This window comes from Terrapene carolina, unplaced genomic scaffold, assembly GCF_002925995.2.
Source record: "Terrapene carolina triunguis isolate 2854851 unplaced genomic scaffold, T_m_triunguis-2.0 Scaffold111, whole genome shotgun sequence".
Taxonomy (NCBI): domain Eukaryota; kingdom Metazoa; phylum Chordata; order Testudines; family Emydidae; genus Terrapene; species Terrapene triunguis.
The window spans coordinates 21,961,849-21,982,444 of record NW_020664462.1 but is presented as its reverse complement, the minus strand read 5'-3'; the positions used below and the strand labels follow the sequence as shown (position 1 = coordinate 21,982,444).

The following is a 20,596-nucleotide window of genomic DNA, read 5'->3' as shown; positions in this document are numbered from 1 at the left end:
CAGCCGATGCCCTAGGCTATGCAAACTTGAGGTTCCCTCCCCTTCACTTGTTCTTTTTAATGTCTGAGCATATCTGACCTAGGAGAAGTGGGTAGGTGAATGCAGTTTAATTAAATGACCTTTGCTCACCTCAGCACTAGACCACGCTGGATGCTGGTTTTCATCTTTTCGGTCAAATGTTCCACATTAGCCTAGAAACAGAGTCACACAAAGCAAATGTAATGATCATTGCCTCCTTCACCAAGAGAATTTCTATAAAGGATTCCAAGTTCACAGCAATACTTAAGAAATCTCTTCTGTAATGTGAAAATCCAACTGACCTGCAGCTTCCAGGACAAATTCTAATGGGTGGGTTAAAAGCTACTGGTCCTGGTTTAAAATTAACCTCTTTTCCTCACACCCACCAACAACTTTTAGCTTCTTCATGTCTCTAGACAACAGCGTTATTTCAATAGGCTCTTTAGGTCACTTGCATGTCACTGATACAGCACCTATTGGATTTTATTTACATAGCAACATAGGAATTGCCAGACTGGATCAGGCCCCAGATCCATCCCATCCAGTGTCCCACCTGTAACAAAGGCCAGCACCAGATGCATCAGAAGAATGTGTAAGAACTCAGCAATAGGCAGCTGTGGGATAATCTGCCCCTCCCATTAGGGCTCATCCTGGTCTCTGATAGTTAAGAGATTGGCCCTGGAGCATGAAGGTTTATATCCCTTCCAAAATCTGTCATCATTAATACTAACAACGCTGGATATTCTTGATACCCAATTCTTTTTTTTTTAATCTTATTAAATTCTTGGAGTCAACAACTCCCTGTGGCAAGGAGTTCCACAGTTTTAAGTACGCATTGTGTGAAAAAGTATTTCCTTTTATCCTTTTTTTTTGCCTTTTCATTTTGCTCCAGCTCCATCCAATTACTATGTACTAATAATCAGATTGTAAAAGAATAAATATGTAATTGTTCTACCTAATGATGCTATGGTAACTTGATGTTTCAATTTTTGGTCATCAGCAGTCAGTGCTTGATGCCATGAATGAGGAGTGTCTGGCTACAAGTTCTACTACAAAAAAATATTTACACTGGCATAATATTCCAATTCTCTGGGGTGAAGGTGTCACGTATGCATTTAAAAGTAGCCACTTATTGCTGCAGGTTAAGATACCCTTTTGGAACAGCATCCAACCAACTACACCAACACAATGTGCATATTAAATGCTATATACACACAACACTTTGAAAGTCTATATAACAATGAGAAAGACGTTATTTCAGTAAGATTGAGCTGCATACCTGGAGTTCTCGAATATCAAACTTCTCTTCAAAGATATAAGCAGCATCCGCACCTGCAGCAAGGCCCCCCATATTGGCCAGGTAACCACAGTAGCCACCCATTGTCTCAATGATGAACACACGACGCTTGGTCCCACTGGCTGACTGTTTGATGCGATCGCATGTCTAACCAAAGCACAGAACATTAGGGACTTACGCAAATATGAACAGGCTCTCAACTGTGATATTTACCATATATTATGTGATTCTTTATCACAATTATAAGATTACTGAACTGTATTACTATATATATATATATGCACATACACACTCTCATGTCAATTGTTAATTCTGGAGGAAAATATTTCTTCCAGGTCACTTGGACACTATATTCAAAATCGGGTGTTTTGGTAATATCATGTTTGCTTGTGTTATCCTTCCATCTGGCTGCTTTCTGAAAATGTTAAAGGAGAAACTAATCTCGCGGCCCATTCTTATTCTTAAAACTTTGGAGTAGTTATATTGGAGTTTTATAGAGATATAACAATGGAGTTTGCTTTCTGATCTGGGTGTATATCCGAATTTAGCCAGTCTCTACTTTTATTGTGCACATGACTAAAGAAATCACCTTTGATACTGAGGGGTTTTACGTACACTTCCTAAGAAGTTGTCTTTACAATTTGAATTTATGAGACTGAAGTCCTAGGTTTCTTTTGATCCACAGTTTGCTTACCCAGAGGGCTATTCATGCAAATTTCCATGACTTGGCAGCAACAGAGCCAATTTCTCCTACTTCATGTCCATAAACACATACTGATTATGGGAGACTGACCTCAAACGACAGCTTACCCATTTGTAGATAAGAAAAGTTGCTCACTATGAGGAAATCTGTTGGCTTACATGAAGCATAGGGGATGATGATTTACAGCATCAGAGCTGCCTGTGAGTAGCTTAAACAAGCCTCCACAAAAATAAATTTCAAAAACTGACAGCTCTGATCAGAGGACTAAAGAGAAAACCCCAAAATAGCAGCAGATCAAGTCTAAGAGTATTTGAAAAATAATTGCCCTAAACTCAAAAAACCTTTCCTTGAGGGCAAATAGAATTTTGCAAATGCGGTTTGTGGGCCCAGCTGAATTAAGAGGAAGCAGATGAGTGCAAGGATCTGGAAAATTCAAGATCATGAAGTTCTTGCCCTTTATTAACAACTTATTTAGAAGGAAACATAAAAACAGCCCTCAGACCTCTGGTGAGTTTTTGAATGAGTAACTATGGATGCAGTTCTACATTTGATGTTCTTCCATTCTGCTTATGGATTAATTTTTCCAAATACAGCCTTAGCATCATTTATTTTTTGATATATAAAGACAGGTTCTGAGCCTGATATTTGTATTAAATACCTACTTACCAGAGCACAAAACAAATAAAGTTTAAACTGGTAAATGGGAAAGCCTAAAAAATTAAAAAGTCATAAGCATTTAACATTATCATAAATTACAGCATTTAGAGCACAAATAACTATATTATATATTTATGTATATTTACTTTAGTTCAACTACCAGAGCTATAACATATATATATCTACAAATGATCAAATAGATTGATCTAAACATGCTATCCCATATTCTTTTAAAAAACAAGCAGCAACTCCAGAACAAAATACATCACATATTAGTTCAGATCATGCACTTCATCAGTTTGTTACAATAGCAACCCCTTTCTAGCTATCTTGGTTCCTATACTGTGCCCATACTGTGGTCTCCAGTGTTTTCCTCACTGAGTACAGTTCAGTGTAAGCTCTCAATGTACAATAAACAACAGCATACTTGTAGCAACCCCTGCTGCTTTCACGAATGGCAGACTTATGATCACAACAGTTCTAACTCCCTGGAGACAATGCTTGGGATTTCATGGGGAGTAAGTGTATACATTATGACATCACTAAGGAAATTCTGGCTTTTAGGTGCTGGGGAAGTAAACATATAGGCCAGGCTGTCCAAAAATGACTTGGCTGCCAAACTTGAGATACCTCAAAAGGGCCTGCAAATGTTTAGCATATCTGGCACCTTGCATACCTTGCAATGCCAGCTACAAGAGTGCCATGAAAATGCCAGTTCTCACTTTCAGGTGACATTGTAAACAAGAAGCAGGCAGCATTATCTCCTGCAAATGTAAACAAACTGTTTTGTCCGAGCGATTGGTTGAACAAGAAGTAGGACTGAGTGGACTTGTAGGCTCTGAAGTTTTACATTGTTTCGAGTGCAGTTATGTAACAAAAAAAAATCTACATTTGTAAGTTGCACTTTTACAACAAAGAGATTGCACTACAGTACTTTTTTTTTTTAATGGAGATATCCTATCTCCTAGAACTGGAAGGGACCTTGAAAGGTCATCGAGTCCAGCCCCCTGCCTTTACTAGCAGGACCAAGTACTGATTTTTGCCCCAGATCCCTAAGTGGCCCCCTCAAGGATTGAACTCACAACCCTGGGTTTAGCAGGCCAATGCTCAAACAACTGAGCTATCCCTCCCCCCCAATGAGGTGAATTGAAAAATACTATTTCTTTTATCATTTTTACAATGCAAATATTTGTAGTAAAAAATAATATACACTTTGATTTTAATTACAACACAGAATATAATATATATGAAAATGTAGAAAAACATCCAAAATATTCAATACATTTCAATTGGTATTCTATTGTTTAACAGTGCAATTAAAACTGCGATTAATCGCGATAAATGCTTTAAAACGCGATTAATTTTTTTGAGCTAATCACATGAGTTAACTGCGATTATTCAACAACCCTATTTTTAATCCTTTCACACCAGAGTCAGTGTTTCACAGAACAATTTCTGCTGGCTGTGATCAACCACCACCACTAAGGAGTTAAAATTCCGGCATGAAGCTTTTGAAGAATGTGACATAAAGAATAACAATGTCTGTTTGCTTAAGCTGCTCTTTTAACTGCATGATCGCACATGCATCTGGGAAACTGGGGAAAGGTTTTAATCCTCCTACTTTCCTATTACAGGACTTCTTCCTACATATAAAGGTCCAGAGTCTGCAAGCACTTACACACATTAATAACTGTACTCATGAGTAAAAGTAGTTACTGATAAGCATAAGCATTTTCAGGACTGAGTTCTCCTTGGTATATAGGATATTATTTAGGGAAGAAGCATTTCTGTCATATTATACTAGTTAATAATGCTTATCTGATATTTTCAGAGAGGCAGATCCTCAGCTGGCATAAATTGTCAGCTGAGGGTCTGGCAAAGTGTTTTACGAGGATATTACTATTCCTCGTTTATTGCTGAGGGGGACATACTCAGACAGGGTAAGTGACTTGCCCAAAGGCAAATACAATGTCAGCATCGGAAGCAGAGTTAGAACAGAGTTAGAACTCAGGGGCCAAATTCTGATCTTTTACCACAGCGTGAAGCACGCTGCCTCTTCTAAGAATTCTGGTATTCAAAGAAGACGCAAAAAGCAACACCACACTACTGACAATCTCATCCAAAGACACTGGCTCCAAGACAATGGTGCAGACCCACGGAACTCAAGAGGATTACATGTGAACATAAGAACATAAGAATGGCCGTACTGGGTCAGACCAAAGGTCCATCCAGCCCAGTATCCTGTCTACCGACAGTGGCCAATGCCAGGTGCCCCAGAGGGAGTGAACCTAACAGGTAATGATCAAGTGATCTCTCTCCTGCCATCCATCAGACACAAACAGAGGCTAGGAACACCATACCTTACCCATCCTGGTTAGTAGCCATTAATGGACTCAACCTCCATGAATTTATCCAGTTCTCGTTTAAACCCTGTTATAGTCCTAGCCTTCACAACCTCCTCAGGTAAGGAGTTCCACAGGTTGACTGTGTGCTGTGTGAAGAACTTCCTTTTATCTGTTTTAAACCTGCTGTCCATTAATTTCATTTGGTGGCCCCTAGTTCTTATATTATGGGAATAAGTAAATAACTTTTGCAAGCCTGGGCAAAATTTTCCTCATTTAGTTTTTACTGAGAGCAATAACACGGATGAAGCATTACTGAAAGCTGTGCGGCCTACAATAAAAGGCAGTGGGATAGAAGCAACAACTGTTGGTATTTTCTACCTTGTCTGTGGCCAACTACCATTTATAACTTTTATTGTTGGTACTTCTCACATTTTCAGTCTTTGCCAGGTGAATCACTATTGAAGACTTTGGCCCACTGATATCAGCCATGTTACCTGCTATATGCAGAATTAGATTCTGCTAGTTCTGCCACCACTGGTGGAGCTGTTATGGTGCCAATACAACAATGGGAGACTAGGGGAAATGCCATGGTAAGCAAGGACTAAGGGACAAATTCTGGTCTAATTGAAATTCATGACAAAATCTTCAGACACCAAATGACACTAAAAATGTTCTATTTTTAAAGTGATGCTGAGGAGCCAGAATTGGAGAATAAAAGGATTCTGTACATTGTCTAATGGCAGAGCACACATGTGTTTTATCTAATAAGAACAAGGATTACAGGCAACTAAGGACCCAAAGTCATCCCTGTGAACCACTGACTTCAAGGGGAGCTGGAGCAGGCCCACAATGTGCAAAGTGCATTATTTTGGTCATACAGCCCTTTTGAAATCAAATTGTTGGCAATTTAAATGGAAACATGTACAACAGTAATCAGGAGTTGTATCTCAATGCTGTTTGACTATAAAAGGAAGTGCCATCACTGTAAGCCAAGTTTTGATGTATCCAACTTGTAAAATTTACTTTCTCGTTATACAGTACTTTAAGTGTTGCAGTCATTAGGCCTCAATTCAGCACAGCACTTAAGCGTGTGCTTAACATTTATCATACGACTAGTCCCAGTGAAGTGCTTCATGCTTTAAGCCTGGGCTTATGTGGTTTGCTGAACTGGGATCTTATTCCGTCATTGGTCCATTCCTTGAGTCATTTGCTTTTTTTTTTAAGGTCCATGGGTTTTTATTCTTTCATTTAAGTATAGCAAAGTAGTCCTAAGCAAATTATTTTAAACAAAAAATGTTATATACTTTATTCTTATTGCAAACATACAAAGGTTCTAAAAATGCATTGAAATAGTTACCCTAATGCCACTATCTAAAACACCAAAACACAATCTAAATAATAGCCAACATAACTGATTTAATTTTAATTAGATTAATCTTCAATCAATCTGGAAAATGTTGATTACCTTCTGATCACAGGAGCTTAATATTTTAAACTAGAATATTTTAGAAAACTAAATGTTTCAAGGTCTTGCTAGTATCACAACAAAGACAGACATTGTACAGTTTAATTTTCAAAGGATATGCAGTCTTACCTCCACAATAGCATTCAGGGCAGTGTCAGCACCAATGCTAAGGTCGGTGCCTGGCACATTGTTGCTAATAGTAGCTGGCAACACACAGATAGGAATGCAAAACTCCTCAAAGCGAGCACGTGCCTCAGCTAATTGCAGACAACTTTCAAAGGCCTGAAGCAGCGGTACAAGTATTATTAGCAATACACCCTTGCATATGGATAGCAAATTATTATGCATTCAGCTAGTGGCTCCTTGCGTGTGATGGGAGGGTTGGCTTTCCATTGGCACAACAAAATAAAATTGGTGATATTAAGGAGGGACAAAAAAAAAGTTTCCTCTAAATACCACAACAGTGCACTGGGGTCGCATTGGCACAATGCTTTTCTGAAGAAAGCGCAGAAGGAAGTTAATGTGAGTTAGTACAGAGTGAAAATGAAATGTGGATAGTGCGGAGATCTGAAGCAGCTAAGCAGAAACGTAGGCAGCATGAGTGTACTAGAAATAAGTCATCTCAAAATAAGTTAAATGAACAAACACTATTCTATATACTAAATAGTTTAAGGAAAGGTAACTAGAAAAACACCTACACTCAGAAGAAAATGCTTGTGGATACACTGCTATTATAGACACTGCTTTTTTTAGCTACTGCTTTGTCCTAGAAGGTGAAGACACACCTCTGTCACTGAAAGAAAAAATCATGAAAATATGGCCTATGTTTTCCAAGTGCCTGCAAGAAGCATGTACATCAGGAGACACCTGTTTTTATGCATGCAACTCGGATAATGGTGCATAAAAATGCAGGGATATTGCACAAGACCATATATTTTGCAGGAACATTTTAGAGGCTTTTTGAGCGATCTTTTGGGGATTTCATATCCTATATGGTCAGGAGGTAAATGTACAGTGTGTCAGGTAGTCTGTGTGTTCTCACAGGCTCCAGAGTCCCTAGTACTCTTCTCTGTAGCGAAGGACTATGGAATGTGCAGCTGTTCTGACTTAGTGAGTGCACTAGTCCAATTCTTCCTCAATATGCAGTGATCCTGAACACCCATTGTGTAGAGAGAATGTGAAAAATCCCCACATATTTAATGAATCTCCAAAGGAAATCCAAAGCCTGTAGTACTTTTTCTTTTCACCAGTCTCGCTCTCCCAGCGGGGAAAGGGGTGCACCGTGGGGTGGGAGTGGGTATAAAACACCCTATTGCTACATGAGAGGAGAGCTCTGCAGGCCAATCAGCCTCCCCCCACTAAAATCCATCAGGTGTCTGTGTAGTGGTGGATTGTAAGTAGGAAATGGGAAGGGAAGAGGTGATCTACCTGGGACATTTCCAGGAGGGAAGCTGGGGGATTGGAGTCGATGTGGAGGGTCCACATGGCTTGGAGGTATGACGTGGTGGCAGGAGACCAAAGTGAAAATCTCACCTCCAACACTCCATCCCTGGGTATTTTGGACATTTTACTTTCACTTACAGCTAAAACTGGGATTTGACTGATCCCAGTGTCACTTCTGGACTAAAATGCTGCCCAGTTATCGTTGCACTGCCAAGAAGTGCCACAGGCAGGAAAGAGGGGAATGGCATTTGTCTTTCAAGATCAGCCATTGGAAAGCCTTGGTGGGGGAACTTCACAGAACAGTCACTACCCCAGCCCAGCCAGGCTACTCTGAGTTTTTCCTTACACCAGAAAAAAGATACACTGAGTTGGGAACTGGTTTTGTTTAGTGAAGCCTCAAAGCAGGTTGGACATCTGCAAAGCACTTATGAGCACAGCTGCAGTTTTAGCCAGAGGCTTTGGGAAAGTGGTTCAGTTAGAGGGAGAACTGGAACAATTACTGGCACAACCATTTAGTTAGTCTGCAATGAAAGATACATTTTACTTGCATTAAATACTGCGTCGTTTCATTTGATGCAAGTGTTTTTAGCAAACACATGCGTGAACACTGTGCAGTAACCCAGGACCGCTACTGTCTGAAGACATGCAACAACCCAGTATCACTGTTGCAAAAAACCCCAAAATAGTCACTTTATACAAAGAGTATATTTCACGCAGTCTATAAAGGGTCAAATAATTAACTGATGGTTTAATAAATGGTTAATCAATTGTTATAGATTGTATAACCATCTAGCCTAGAACACTGATTGCTCATGTCTGTAACATGCTTATAACATCTATGAATCAGTTCCAACCCTTTATAAATATACCCTTAATATAAAATGTGACCAAAGATACTGTATAAGAACATACAATAACTCAGCATTATCCCTCCTCTACCCAGCTCCCATTTGCTACTGTTTCTGGTTCCTTCCCCAATTCAGTTAGATGATTCACCTCTTACCTCTGCTGATTTCCTGACAGACTGTCTCTCATCCCTCACACATGGCGGGTGCTAGGCAGCTCCTCTCCAATTTTTCCATTCTCCATCTGTGGCTGGCATCTTTCCTTCCCCCTCCCCTCTTACTCCGACTCCCATAGGGCTATGCCTGTGCAGCAAAAGCTGTGCACGGGCTAGTGTGGATAACCACAGCAGCAAAGAGAGTGCAGCACGGACAGTTCAAGAACAGTACAGATTCTGGGAACGAACTTGGCTCACCAGCCCGCTCTGAAGCCTGCACTGTGCTATCTTCACTGCTACGGTTACCTGCACAAGCTGGACTCAAACTAGCTCAGGGAGGCTAGCCTGTGCACAGCTTTTGCTGTGCAGACATATCGTGAACTCAAGACTTCTTCCTGTCTCCTGCTCAGCTCTTTATTGCTTTCTCTTAACCCCTCCAAAGCCCATCATGGTTTATGTCGTTTCCAATTATTTTTCCCCATCCTCTTTCCAGGCTCTGTTATCTGTGAAGGGGGCTGTAAATTAGTTTCACTCTGTTCAATCAAATGCAGAGCTCCCTGCCTTCTGTAAAATCATGGTGCAGAATTTTCTCTGAAATCCTCCCCTGGCTAGAAATTTGTGCTGCAGAATCCAAGCTTTCATTTAAAAATCTAGCCTTTGGTGTTGTAAAGAAAACAATTCGAAAACACTGACCAGTGTACACTTCCTGAGTGCTGTGTTCCTAAGTTTGCAGACAGCCTGAAACAATAGCCTTGAAAGTGCTGTCTCATTCACTTTCATAGATCGTTAACACTAAACATTTTAATTTAAATATCAGCACTATGTTAACGATCTGACTGATGATTTTTTTTAGCAGAAACTACCAGCTAACATGCTTATCCCACAATCCTCAAATGTCTCCTACGCCCAGCTAGGTGCAAAAGTGCCAAATGCTACCTAGTCAGCAAACAAACCTCCACAAGTTTGCCCCAGATTATCTCGGCAATGCAGTTATACAATGTCACTACAAAAATCTTTGGCATATCAAAACTGAAATGTAGGGACAGCAGAAAATTAATTCCATTTAATATCAAAACGAACAACACAGGACAAATTGTACTGAGCATAAGATTCACTTTTTAAATATGTGATTGATAAAAACCCTGCATTCTAAAATGCAAGTGAAACTGTCACAAAATTTCCAGGGTGCTGTGCTAAAGAGCCTCAGAATCCAAGAATCTTGCTACACAATTTAGGTCCCATTGCTAAGGAGTGCACGGGCCTTTACTGGAACCTAATCACTCTTTTCTTTAGGTTGTAAATTCTTCAGGGCAAGGAGTCCTATTTTTCGTAGTTCATCTTCTATTCCAGGGATCGGCAACCTTTGGCATGCAGCCCAACAGGGAAATCTGCTGGCGGGCTGGGACAGTTTGTTTACCTGCAGCATCCGCAGGTTCGGCCAATCGCAGCTCACACTGGCCGTGGTTCGCCATTCCAGGCCAATGGGAGCTGCGGGAAGCAGTGGCCAGCACATCCCTCAGCCCGTGCCACTTCCTGCAGCCCCCATTGGCCTGGAACGGTGAACCGTGGCCAGTGGGAGCTGAGATCGGTTGAACCTGCAGATGCTGCCGATAAACAAACCATCCCGGCGTGCCCGCGGATTTCCCTGACGGGATGCGTGCCAAAGGTTGTCGATCCCTGTTCTGTTCAGTGCTCTCATGAACCCTCTCTAATTCAGAATTGCTGTATGTACATTAATTGCTACCTATTAACTCTATAATACTTTTCCTGATTCCAATGAATGGGAAATAACTAAGTACTTTAAAATATGCCAAAGCACCACTGGATGATTATCAGAGAGAAATACCCTGAACTACCCATGATTTAATTTTGGAGTTTGATTACTTTGGGATTTAATTGTGGTTAGGAGAAATATTTTACTTTTTCCTTACAGGCTTCATGACAATAAGTATCATCCTTGAACAGATTTTATATACAAACACATCTTGGGCAACATAAGGCATACAATGCAACAACTAACCAAAAATTATACTTGTAGTATGTACAGAGGACAATTTATCTGATTATGGAAAATAAGCTTGTCAGTTAGGAAGTCAGTATCCTATAATGGCATTAAGATACTGCTTACATGCCCGAGTACTTTTCAGACATTCTAACACAGACAGCTAAAGTAACCAGCCACACTAAACTTTTTCAGGATCTCAGAAACCTGCCTATACACATACTAGAGGCCTCATTACCCACTAGCAGACCATATACTTACCTTATTGCAAACTGAGAAAATTGACAAAGGTTGACATTTAAGTGAGAAAAGTAGCAATAAAACAGTTGCTTTGAATCCCTACAACTAAGTTTCAGGTCACTTTAGTGCTCATGAAAGATGCCAGACTGATAGCGTTGGAAACTATGTCATATACTTATCCACAGAACAGGGACATCAGGAGTACAAGGACCATTAACTTCACTACTAATGTGCTTTAATACTGTGCTAGAGGAATCACCTATAGGAGGAGTTTATTCTTCATGCCCGTGCAATATCTCTGCTCACTATTCTCACTCGCATGAACTGGAAGGAGACTGCCTATTCATACTTAACAAGCCAATTGGCCATTACAGAGGATAATGTCACTACTCAGTATGATTTGGATGACCTTAAAGCGAAAGGTTCTATGTCAGTGGTGGGTAACCTGCGGCCCGCGGGCTGCATGTGGCCCGTCAGGGTAATCCGCTGGCGGGCCGCAAGACAGTGTTTACATTGACCATCTGCAGGCACGGCCACCTGCAGGTCCCAGTGGCCACAGTTCGCCGTTCCCGGCCACTGGGTGCTGTGGGCAGCCAGAACTGCGGACGGTCAATGTAAACACTGTCTTGCGGCTCGCCAGCGGATTACCCTGATGGGCCGCATGCGGCCCACAGGCTGCAGGTTGCCCACTACTGATCTATGTACCATTACCAGTTCTCTGAGTGGCCCACCATAGCTTCAGTTCAGATGCTCAGAGGGCAAAAGGCTTACACAGCTTATGAACTTTTGTAAAAGAAAAAAAGTCCTTTTTTTTTTAAAAAAAAAACAAAAGACTTTTTTAAAATAAAAGGTTAGTTCTCTTCACAGCTGAATTGAATCTATGGCCTCCTGAACCATTACATTTTATATACATCTCAAAACAAAATCTAGGAAGAAATAAAACACAAGAACTGGACAAAATTCTAGCCTTTTATTAGTAAAATGCATCAGCTTCAAAATAGAAAAAACTATTATATTAACAACATGGGAATACTCTCTGTCTGATATCTAGTGATGTTACCTGAAATCTAAAATCTTTCCCAGTGTATTGCAAAATATTGCTGTGTGTCCTGCTCTGTGTGAAACAGTCTACAAGCTCTATAAAGATGAGTTAGGTAAATGCAGAAAGCCTATGAAGAGAAGAAAAGCAGGCATCATGCACTATAGCATTATTTTACTTACCTTGATTTGCTGTCAATCTTTTTGGAATGGAGAATTTTATTTACCAGAACTGGAAACAAGGCCAACTTAGATATAACATGGACCATGTGTAAAGAATAATTTAGAACTAAATTTTGATCAGTTGTTTACAGTCTTGACAAGGGCAATATTATAAGGGAAAAGAAACATCTAATAATGCACAAGGGTCTAATTTTGCTAAAAGTAAATAAAATGAAAAGTTGACCCCTTGTTCTTGTGTTATGTGAAGGGGTAAATAACACTTCCTTATTCATTTTCTCCACACCAGTCACCATTTAATAGACCTCTATCATATCCCCCTTTAGTTGTCTCATTTCTAAGCTGAACAGTCCTACTCTTTTTAATCTCTCCTCCTCTAGAAGCTGTTCCATACCCCTAATAATTTGTGTTGCCCTTCTCTGTACTTTTCCCATATTCTAATATATCTTTTTTGAGATGGGGAACCAGAACTGCTCACAGTATTCAAGGTATGGGCGTAGCATAGATTTATAGAATGGCATTATAATACTTTCTGTCTTATTATCTATCCTTTCCCTAATGGTTCCTAACATCCTGTTAGCTTTTTTGACTGCTGCTGCACACTGAGCAAATGTTTCCAGAGAACTATTCACAGTGACGCCAAGATCTTTTTCTGCTATTTACCTCTTCCCACTGTGAAAACTTTCTATTTATTCCTACCCTGTGTTTCCTATCTTTCAACAAATTACTGATCCATAAGAGGACCTTCCCTCTTATCCCATGATTGCTCACTTTGCCTAAGGGCTTTTGGTGATGGACCTTGTCAAAAGCTTTCTGAAAGCCCAAGTACACTATATCCTGCATCACTCTTGTCCATATGATTGTTGACCCCCTCAAATAATTCCAGAAGACTGGTGGGGAATGATTTCCCTTTACAAAAGCCATGGTGATTCTTTCCTGATATATTGTGTTCATCTATGTGTCTGATAATTCTATTCTTTATTACAGTTCCTCAGATTTGTCACCTAAAAAGAACTGCTCAGGTGTGGGAATCTCCCTCACATTTTTTGCAGTGAAAACCGATGCAAAGTAGAGCATTAGTAGCATACCTACTTATTGGAGAAACATCTGAGAAATAAAACCTAATCTTTGGAGGACAGGGTCATAATTCAAAATGATCTGGACAAATTGGAGAAATGGTCTGAGTTAAACAGGATGAAGTTTAACAAAGACAAATGCAAAGTGCTCCACTTAGGAAGAAAAAAATCAGTTTCACACCTACAGAATGGGAAGAGACTGTCTAGGAAGGAGTACGGCAGAAAGGGATCTAGGGGTTATAGTGGACCACAAGCTAAATATGAGTCAACAGTGTGATGCTGTTGCAAAAAAAGCAAACGTGATTCTGGGATGTATTAACAGGTGTGTTGTGAGCAAGACACGAGAAGTCATTCTTCCGCTCTACTCTGCTCTGGTTAGGCCTCAGCTGGAGTATTGTGTCCAGTTCTGGGCACCGCATTTCAAGAAAGATGTGGAGAAATTGGAAAGGGTCCAGAGAAGAGCAACAAGAATGATTAAAGGTCTTGAGAACATGACCTATGAAGGAAGGCTGAAAGAATTGGGTTTGTTTAGTTTGGAAAAGAGAAGACTGAGAGGGGACATGATAGCAGTTTTCAGGTATCTAAAAGGGTGTCATAAGGAGGAGGGAGAAAACTTGTTCACCTTAGCCTCTGAGGATAGAACAAGAAGCAATGGGCTTAAACTGCAGCAAGGGAGGTCTAGGTTGGACATTAGGAAAAAGTTCCTAACTGTCAGGGTGGTTAAACACTGGAATAAATTGCCTAGGGAGGTTGTGGAATCTCCATCTCTGGAGATATTTAAGAGTAGGTTAGATAAATGTCTATCAGGGATGGTCTAGACAGTATTTGGTCCTGCCATGCGGGCAGGGGACTGGACTCGATGACCTCTCGAGGTCCCTTCCAGTCCTAGAATCTATGAATCTAATATATAAGGACACCCTGTAACTGTTTATTGTAACTGGGTACTCTAATGTTTGATGTAGGGAAGGGATTTCCTCTTCTACACTGCCATAAATTGTCACTAGTTTTTGACTTTGGGCTTTGTAGTGGTGCTTTTTTCTTTTTTTCTCCCCTCTCCCCTGTATATGTATGCAGGAAAGACCATTTGTGTGTATACAGTGTTGTTGTAGCCATGTCGTGCCCTGGATTTTAGAGAGACAAGGGTAGGTGAGGTGATATCTTATATTGCACCAACTTCTGTTGGTGTAAGAGACAAGCTCGTCTTCAAGTCCTGGTTCAATAAAATATATTACCTCACCTGCTTTGTTTCTCTCATTTGTGCGTGTGTGTGTGTGGCAGCCTCATTCTATTACTTTCCAAAATCCAAAAGTTAAAAAAAATGTATAAAATGAAAATAGAGTCTTCCTATACACTGCATGTGAAAAATGGTTGGAACTTCTGGAGGAAAGAGAAAGCTAAGTGTACCAGGATTTTTCAGTTCAGTAAGTATCACTTGCATGCAGCCACCAAACCATTTTTCAGATTATGTTTCCAATGTTCTGGTCTATAAAATATCCACTTCTAGCCAATTCAATCAGCATTAACTTGAATGCTTTGTTAGTAAGCACGCACACTTGAACAGACTTACATCAGTTATAGTGTTCAGAGCAGTATCTGCACCAATGCTGAAATCTGAACCCGGTACATTGTTGGATACAGTTGCAGGAACCATAACCATTGGAACACAGAACTCGTCATATTTCTCACGGGCAGCTGATAATTCCAAAAGTCCCAGGTAGGCCTGTTGGGCACAGGCATGATGTGAACAATTAGAAGGGATAAAAAGAGGACAAGGGTGGAATTATAACATGGATGAGGCCACAAGGAGAGCCATTTTTACCACAGCACACATCGGGTTAATAAGGAACCACTAAAATCTAACAAAAAATACATAAAAATTAAATATATATATATACACATTTAAAATCTGAGACAAACAATAAGTACACCTTTCACTCTCAATGAGACATATACTTCATACATACCCAATGCTCTATATCAGAGATTGGCAACCTTTGGCACGCAGCCCGTCAGGGAAATCCACTGGCGGGCCGGTTTGTTTACCTGCAGCGTCCGCAGGTTCGGCCGATCGCAGCTCACACTGGCTTCAGTTTGCCACTCCAGGCCAATAGGGGCTGCGGGAAACGGCGGACACCACATCCCTCGACCCGCACCACTTCCCGCAGACCCCATTGGCCTGGAACGGTGAACTGCGGCCAGTGTGAGCTGCGATCGGCCAAACCTGTGGACGCTGCAGGTAAACAAACCGTCCCGGCCCGCCAGCAGATTTCCCTGATGGGCCGCGTGCCAAAGGTTGCCGATCCCTGCTCTATATAATAGAAAAATGTTACTGATTCCCATACATTTTAATATCATAGTTATTTTCAATTAAATTCCCTTAATCTCATCGCTATGGACTTGATTCAGAAAAATACTTATGCAGGCACATAAATCTATCCACATTCAGGAAGGCACTTAGGAAAGTGCTTAATTTTAAACATATGCTTACGCACTTTCCTGAAAAGGAATGCTTTCCTGAATCAGGGCCTATATGAAGTAAAAGTTATTTTGGTTAAAAGACTTAAGAACTTGTCTCCAAAAATAAAAATATATTTCTAGATTATTGACCCAGAAATTAAAATATATCAGAATGAAATGAACATATGAACTGGAGTGGCTTAAACAAGAAGCCAGGGTGCAGTTTTTATTATAATTTAAAGACTACTATTGGGATTTTCAAAGATGCCCTCATTTTTCAGAAACACAAGTCCCATTGGAACTTGTGTTCCTAAGTCATTTTGGCTCTTTTGAAAATCTGTTCTACCCTGCTGTCTTACCTTTGATTAAGGAAAAAAATGTATTTTGTTTTGCACTTACTATTAACTATTCTGGATTCCAAAGCTCAAGAGACATGGATCATCTCCAAAATTTCTTATCTCAAAAGCTCTTGCTCTGTTCCATATGTCAAAATTCATCATAAGCAACATTTTAGTTATGGGCAAAAGAAAATATTTTGGTGCTAAAAAATGAGTGTAGTGTGTTTCAATTCCACTCCAGCTAAGAAGTTAACAGAACAACTAGATAATGTACCTCAAATCCACCAATAACCATAAGGGCGTTGATGTTATTAGTGCGCATCTGGTCAGCAATCTTCTCCAAATACTTTGCAGGGAGGGCACTAAAAATAGTTAAATCAAAAGGAGTACAGAGGTCAAATATCTATGGATATTGCTGACAATACCTGTTCATTTTGGTAGGATGGGTTGTTAAATTGTCAGTACAGTGAAAAGTTCTATATTTTATACACTTAGGCTATGTCTGCAATATGAGCTGGCAGGGCAGGGTGATTCCCCTGCTCGTGTACCCATACTCACACTTGCTCTCATCAACCTAGTGTGAGTATAAATAGCAGTGTAGCCTTGGTAGCATGAGCAGTGGCAGTAGAGGCACAAGTTCGCCATGCCAAGTATGTACCCACTGGTTTCAGGTAGGTTTGTATTTGGCACACCTAAGCCATGCCTCTCCTGCCCTACTCCCTCCCCGATACTACTGCTATTTATACTCTAGCTCGATGAGAGCTAGCCCAGTATGTGTATTTGAGCAGGGGAAATCACACCCCTCGCTTGTAGTATAGACATAGCCTTATCCATAGAAAGATTTTATTTTCTGGCTATCACCTATATTGAAATGATTACACAATACAATTGCAGCCAGTAACAAAGGAAGCCAGGAAAGGACTTTTTTGGAAATCCACTCCAAAAATTAGATAAACTCAGTCTATTCTATCTTTAGCAGGTCTTCTCCTTCTGTTCTTTTAAACCATGAGGAGCAAGTGGTTTGAGCATTGGCCTGCTAAACCCAGGGTTGTGAGTTCAATCCTTGAGGGGGCCACTTAGGGATCTGGGGCAAAATCAGTACTTGGTCCTGCTAGTGAAGGCAGGGGGCTGTACTCGATGACCTTTCAAGGCCCCTTCCAGTTCTAGGAGATAGGATATCTCCATTAATTTATTTATTTATTTTATTTATTTCCCCACGACCAACAGTCCTAAACGTTACTGAGGTGATTAATTTAAATAGGGTAATCAGATTTGCGAAATCTAACTTTAAGTTCTTTGGTGAAAGAATGTGTTAGTCACAAGATAAAGCCATGATTCTGCAGGTTGCTCCATGCAGATAGACATAACATGGTTCTGCATGGACACAGCAATCCATTCACTACTTGTATATTGCAAGACTGTAGTGTACCATGTAACCATGCTTCTTGTAACTACCTACAATAATACCTTGTAGCAATAGCCTTAACTGTCTTAAAGGAATGATACACAACAAGGGACTATTTTAATTCTGTCTCTACTGATGGAAACACATTAGTATCACAAAATGATGAATATTTACATCCTGAACGTAAAAGAGAACAGATGTCAGACAAATTCTCAAAAATCAAAAAAAGCTTCAATACATAAATGTACAGTAAAGACAGCACATGCAGCTCACTCAGTGGCGGATTAGCCACTGGGACAATGGGGCAGGTGTTCAGGGGCCCCACCCAATTGGGGGGCACCCAGAAAAATGGGGGCACTCCTTCCTGGCAGCAGGGTCGGGGCTTGCCCCGTTCCGCCTGCCTGGCGCACCTGCCAGGGAGCAGGCTCAGGGCGTGGGGGCTTGTCCCGCTCCCCCCACCTACCTGGTGCTTCTGCCAGGGGAGTGGGGTTGGGGCGCAAGGCTTGCTCCATCTATCTGCCTGACGCTGCTGTCGGGGAGCAAGGGAACCCCTGCGTCCCCAACCCCACTCCCCGGCAGGAGTGCCAGGCAGGAGGCAGGGCAACCCCTAACCCTAACCTGTGCCCCAATTTCATTTCCCCAGCAGGAGCACCAAGGGGGGGGGACTGCAGGCAGAAGGGGTGGGGAGGGGCCCCCCACTTGCTCTGGCCCAGGGCCTCACAAACCCCAATCCACCTCTGAGCTCACTAAAAGGTACGTTTTGGCCACTGTTCCTTCTACTTGGGTAAAGTGATCACAGCCAAAATTATGATATTACCGTTTTGTGCCAAGAAGCGACCCTCCTTGGCCAGTCCAACCTCCAACATCTCTCCAGCTGATCTCCTTTATCTACAAATAAAGTTAAAAAGAGGAGGTTCCCTTAAGTAACATTCCAAATGCTACTTCTTTGGTCATGCAACAGATGCAGTTTAATGTAAAGCTTTTGGAACAGATGTTTAGCACCATGGGAGCTGCCACAAATGAGACCTGGCAAAAAATCCCACAGCTCAGTTTCAAGAGATTAATTTAATCTCCCTTGAAATTTTACCCTTCTCTCTATCCCCATCCTCAGCTCTCCTCTATTTGTTTCTTCTTCCTCTATGAATCCTGCCTCCAACTTTTTCCTCAACTCTTATCTTTTGTCCCCTCTCCATCTCATCTCCTCCCCTTACCTTTAGTGACAGTATAATGCAAGAATCCAAAACCAGGTCCCTAGCTTGGTCCTTCACTCACTCAAGAGAAGGAACAATTTTCACTCTGTTGTGACCTAACCCCCCCACTCCCATCCTCTTGCCGAATTAGGAAGTGGAATATGACAAACTCTGTATCCATCTTCTTTTTGGAGACCAGGTTAGATGATGGGTTGCCTTTGACATGGAGGAAGGGAAGTATCATGATAGACCTAGCCCCACTTTCTGAAAAAGCAACCAACCTGTGTCTGCCCTAAAGAGAAATCCTTCAGGGTTTCAAAAATACAGCATGTCACAAATCTCAGGACTTAGTTGCTGCATAGTTTTCAGAGTAGCAGCCGTGTTAGTCTGTATCCGCAAAAAGAACAGGAGTACTTGTGGCACCTTAGAGACTAACAAATTTATTTGAGCATAAGCTTTCGTGGGCTACAGCCCACTTCACATGAAAGCTTATGCTCAAATAAATTTGTTAGTCTCTAAGGTGCCACAAGTACTCCTGTTCTTTTTGCTGCATAGTGTAGCATATTCCACTGAAGGGTTATATCTGACAATAAGGCACAAACATGACAATAGATTCATGTTATCTCACTGCTATCTAGCCTATGTACTTATCTCCAGATGCTTCACACTCCAATGGACACTACAATGTAGGCAGTCTGCCAAACACTCAACATCCTGCCAAGGTCACATTAAAGCTGTCCTCTGTGCAGAAGCAATGAACCTCTTATACAGAGAATTTCTCATCCAAAATATCCAGGAGGCAAAAGAATTCAGACCGGGTTAACCTAAGACAGGATGCTCTTAGAGGTACATTTTATATAGGGCTGCTTGTTTGCAGACACGTATTACAGCTGCAAAAGTGTCTGAGTGAAAAAATAACTGCAGCCACAAAATTAAGTAGGCTGAGCCTCTGCATACTTGGACTGTGCCTGCAGTAAGACAGAGGTGCAACTATTCAGATTTGTGCCACATTTCAATGGCTGGCATAAATTCTGCACCGTCAAACAAGAGAGCCACTCTTCTGAAATAGTACCAGCTCTGGAAAGAGACTATTTTTCTGTTCAGTATAGCACTACACACATTGTTGGTGTTTAACAATGTAACAAATAATCTCAAACTGAATATTAATGCATAGATTAACTGGTTCTGGGCTGTAAGGGAATTCCGTTGCTGGTGTTTAGCACTTGTATATTGCACCAAGACATCCTTAGTCTCTATAGCAAGTGCTTAGCAATGGGAAAGGTACACATGTGACATGATCTATGTATTTGTAAGTTTTTATTGGTAATAAAGTATACAGCTCCAATCTGAATTAACTACGTGTTTCTATAGATAAGCAGTTAAATTTAAAAACTCTTGTGGAGTCAGTTCACTGAATTATATCACAATCATTTCTGTATCTCCACTAGAAATATGACAAAAAGGTAAAAAATAAAAGAAACAATTGACAGTACTTTAAATGAAGTCATTTTGTACTAACCTGGCCATTAGCAAAGCCTTCAAATCCATCAATGACAGCAAACATGTTGTGACCTTCAGTTATGCCAACTCTTACTGCAGATCGGACAGCCGCATTCATACCAGCTGCAGGGGCACCTACATTTAAAACTGCCACATTAAAATTAGTCTGCAAAAGAAAGAGAAAACAATTGTTAGACAGAATGTACAACAGTGAAGTGACTGACAGATATTCTAATTTTACA

The 20,596-nt window shown here is 40.9% G+C and overlaps 1 protein-coding gene across 8 annotated transcripts in view; it reads right to left on the bottom strand.

The window, feature by feature from the left end:
* The window catches only part of PFKP (phosphofructokinase, platelet), an 81,010-nt gene that overhangs the window by 5,136 nt on the left and 55,278 nt on the right, over positions 1–20,596 (bottom strand). For 4 of the 8 annotated variants that reach the window (XM_024197302.1, XM_024197303.1, XM_024197306.1 and 1 more), the window contains 6 exons: positions 20,374–20,520; positions 18,482–18,552; positions 16,534–16,621; positions 15,032–15,184; positions 1,298–1,462; positions 130–191 (listed from right to left, as the gene is read on the bottom strand). In XM_024197302.1, coding sequence (XP_024053070.1) covers positions 130–191; positions 1,298–1,462; positions 15,032–15,184; positions 16,534–16,621; positions 18,482–18,552; positions 20,374–20,520 — 686 coding nt within the window. Of the gene's footprint in view, positions 1–129; positions 192–1,297; positions 1,463–6,614; positions 6,768–15,031; positions 15,185–16,533; positions 16,622–18,481; positions 18,553–20,373; positions 20,521–20,596 lie in introns of all 8 variants that reach the window. The other 4 variants (XM_024197301.1, XM_024197304.1, XM_024197307.1 and 1 more) reach the window with 1 other exon arrangement.